This window comes from Plectropomus leopardus, unplaced genomic scaffold (genome assembly GCF_008729295.1).
Source record: "Plectropomus leopardus isolate mb unplaced genomic scaffold, YSFRI_Pleo_2.0 unplaced_scaffold22021, whole genome shotgun sequence".
NCBI classification, from domain to species: domain Eukaryota; kingdom Metazoa; phylum Chordata; class Actinopteri; order Perciformes; family Serranidae; genus Plectropomus; species Plectropomus leopardus.
In genome coordinates, this window is record NW_024623851.1 from 1 (window position 1) to 4,044 (window position 4,044).

General features: G+C 39.0%; 1 protein-coding gene across 1 annotated transcript; it reads right to left on the reverse strand.

Moving 5' to 3' along the window:
* Positions 1–250: 250 nt before the first annotated feature.
* LOC121965864 (tyrosine-protein phosphatase non-receptor type 11-like) lies at positions 251–3,633 on the reverse strand (the record flags this gene model as incomplete). Its single annotated transcript, XM_042515980.1, has 6 exons — positions 3,541–3,633; positions 3,342–3,439; positions 2,968–3,126; positions 1,438–1,569; positions 471–625; positions 251–340 (listed from the first exon to the last, which is right to left on the reverse strand). Coding segments are annotated over exons 2-6 (557 nt in total), but the record flags the coding sequence as incomplete, so codon positions are not given.
* Positions 3,634–4,044: the final 411 nt, after the last annotated feature.

A 4,044-nucleotide genomic window follows, 5' to 3' on the forward strand; every position in this document is an offset into this window, starting at 1 on the left:
TATCTATTTTTTTTAAGTTTAATAAATACATGTTTCTAAAGGCAATTAATAATCAGGATGATTTTATTTTATTTTATTAACTTGAAGAAATGCATGTTTCCAAAGCCAGTGAATAATCACGATAAATAAACATGATCTTAATACTGACTAAAATAATTTTGATTTTCCAAAAACTGAGCAGCAAAGTCAGCACAGTAAACATTAACAACATTCACAGTATAATCATATTGTTGTGTAAATGGGCTGTTACCCGCAGAGTTTACAGGACTCACCTTTTTCCCTGATCACGTCTATCAGGATGTCGATCACTATAAACGTTCCTGTCCTCCCGATCCCTGCGCTGAGGAGCGAGAGAGAAAAGCTTTGAGTTAACGTGTTTCCATTTATATTGTCTGTGGTTTATTAGTGTTTGCAGTGTGTGTGTGTGTGTGTGTGTGTGTGTGTGTGTGTGTGTGTGTGTGTGTGTGTACCTGCAGTGTACCGCTATAGGCCCAGCGTCCAGTATGCTCTCCTGTTTCAGGTTGACCTCCTCCAGGAAGTCGAGGACGCCGCCGGGGTCGGTGGGGACTCCGTGGTCCGGCCAGGCCCTGAAGTGGTACTGCCAAACTGTGCGTTCTGTGTTCCCCTAAAAAAACACGAAAAAACAACTTTCAACAGATTCTTAATGCTTTGAACACATTTTAAATTAACATTTATCCTCATGCAGTTCTGTGATTTTTTTTCTCAAATCAATACAGTGAAATTTTTACGGATTCATATTCTGTATTCTTAACACGTGCAAAGTATATTTTTGGGCAATTTTGTATTTTGCTGACTTTGCAATCCATGCTAGAGGAGGTCAAATTAATTAAAACAATTCAGTTTAGAGTCAACTGACAGCTCAAACTCAAAAAAATCTACACATTTTTCAACACCAAGCTCAGAAAAAAACAAGAGCCACTCGCTCAGCCACCAGGGGAGAGCGCAGTTTTCCAAAATGCTTTTTTTAGGGAAATCATCCTTTTCTTTTTGTAGCCATAAATCAGAGAGAAACTCTTCCCTCAGAGAAAATAACATGAACCAACTTTCAAACATTTTCATGTTTAACTAAACGTTGGATACCGTCACAGCAAACCTGCACACATTTGTGATTGAGTGTGGGGGAGGTTCAGGATTTGGGAGTGTGCAGGATTATGCATATCAACATTTTTTATCTTGCATGTATTTGCATGTATAAAAATCTGCTTAGTTATTTTGGTGAACAACAGCAACACAGTTTAGTAAAAACTACATCTTCTGCCGACATAAAGTATTTTACTCCAAGTTAACAACTGATAGATTTCATTACAACTCACCTCTGAAATGACATTTCCTCAAATTTGATGGGATAAATTGCCAAAATGTGGGATTTTCTACGCTTCTACTTGTTTCATCTTTATGTATACAAACACAACTTACCTGTCCAACTTTAGACAGTTTGAGTTCTCTTAAGATGTAGTCGTGTGCCGCCGTCTCTCTGACGTTGCGAACGCGCATCGCTCCGTACTCCTTCAGAGCCGACATGTCCGGCCAGTACTTCACACATTTACTCTGAAGAGACACAACAACATTCACTTTGTTATAATGACGCTGCTGTTTTCCTCTGATGCACTGAGCTTTACGTCTTATTACCAGCTGTGGGTACACCACTGTACTCTGCTGCTACATGTCCTCTGTCTGTCCGCAGGCTCTCACCCTGGTTGTTTTTTATATTTCAGTCTACTTAGGCCGGTTCCCTCTTATTCGTGTACATATATGCGTAAAAACCAGAATCAATACGGCCTGCGCTCTCACAGTTTTCTCTTGATGTCGGTCCTCAGGGTTCACACTGAACTTGGCAAAAATGCTTTTTTTTTTTTGTATTCAAAAATGCTTTTTAAATTTGCCGCCCTTTCTGTCTGAGCTGATCACTTTGGAGGAATTTAAGTCACTTTTAAAAGGTCAAGAAAATAGCATTTCAGTCAATGTGACTGCTGCAAAATAAATTGATAATTGCACATTTTATGTATTTGATTGTTCTGTTTTGCATTTTAACTAGAGGTTGTGCTTGCTCTTTGCATTGTGTGAGTTGTATTTGTTTGTCTGTATTTATTGTATACACACACGCGCGCGTCCTAGTTTAGAGAAGCATCAGAGGGACTGGTACTGGAGCCGTTAAAAAAAATGAGCAGGTGCACATGGGTTTTTTGAATGTTAAAAATAGGCGATAGACTGCTTTTCCATTGCTGGCAGACTGAAGCTGTGTACAGACAAGTGTCTTTTCTGTGTTTTCTTACTGTGTCATATTTAACGTCACAGACAGTCCGGCAGAAAGCAGCGTGGAGGCCAGTGAAAATGTAATGATGGTTACTTCTTTTTTCTGTATCTGTTGCTTATTCAGTCTCTCTCTCAGACAAATTTGGATCAATGCTTGGTCAGAGAGGGACTTTTTTGTGTTGACCCAACACTGCATCCCTCCAGCAAAAGGGCTAAAATTAGGGGAATCTGAACTGACACTTTTAAATGCCAAAAGTCACACAATGACACAAACACACCAACTGACTGAGGCAGCTGTAGACCAGCAGCTCGTGTGTTCAGCGATGCTAAATCACTGTTTTTCTCAAAGGAACCCGGCTTTGAAGAGAGACAGATATAAAAGCTTCAGTAGCCATCAACATAAAGAAAATATTCTCAATAAAGCGTACACTTAAAGTAGTGTTGATTTTTTAGGTTTCTTTTAGATTTGTGTTGTCTGCTATTTTTATGTAACTTTTGTGACACCAAAAAGTGATATTAATAAATTGTAGCTGCACTGGAAATATATATAAAAACAGCATTTATGTGTTTTGGGTGGATTGTGATGAAGTCAGAGTGCAGCGTGCGCTCTGTTGTGCGCTCTGTTGTGCGCTCTGTTGGGCGCTCTGTTGGGCGCTCTGTTGGGCGCTCTGTTGGGCGCTCTGTTGTGCTCACCTTTCCCCTCTCCACCTCTTTGGTGGTCATGACGATGACTCGCGAGTTCTCCTGAAACACCATCCTCCAGAAGTCACTGATGGTGTTCTGCAGACAGCCCTGAGTGGCGATGTAGCTCTTCTTCACCTTTGTGCTGTTACATTTTGGGTCCAGCTCAGGCTGCACACACACACAAACACACACGCGGTCAGTCGAATACTGAAAATGAACAGAAATACAACACATTGGACCAAAACTGACTGAGTACACATGCACGAATAACTGATTAACACAATTCTACATTTTCTGCATATTATCAAGTACAGAATACATGATGTGTGTATGTGTGTGTGTGTGTGTGTGTGTGTGTTTCCCTGAGGATGAAGTGAGTTTACCATGACAGCAGATACTACCATGATGATATTGGCGTTGATGTAGTCAGAGCCGGGCTCATTTGGGTCCCTGTCATTCAGCACCACACGCGTGTGGTCGACTAGAAACAGAAACAAAAACAGTAACGTTAAAAAAAAAAAAATCCCCTCAGGTGAAAGTGAAAAGTTGTCATAGCGAAAGAGCCGTCAGGGTTTTTCTCACAAGGCAGAATGTTCTTGTATCTGTTCTTGTTTTTGTTCTCTGCCCTCTGGCCCTCTTTACGACTGTAGAGCAGCTTGCACTCTTGTTGCTGTAAGGTCTGCACGAAAAAACGAGTCGAGAGTCAAATCGCAGCATAACGTTTACAACTGACAATACCTGATATTAAATAAAATAAAATAAAAGATCCACAATTTAATTTTCATGTTGTTTTTACATGGTAACAATAAAATTAAATTTAAAAAAAAGAAAAAAAAAGGGAAAAGAAAAGATCCACAATTTAGCTTGTATGTAGTTTCTGCATGGTAACAATACAATACAATTAAATTAAATGAAATATCCACAGTTTAGCTTTAATGTTGTTTTTGCATGGAAACAACAATATTTAGTAAAGTAAAATAAAATAAGAGAAAGGAAAAGAAAAGAAAAGAAAAGATCCACAATTTAGCTTGCATGTTTTTTTTCTGCATGGTAACAAACAAAATAAAAAATAAATAAATAAATAAA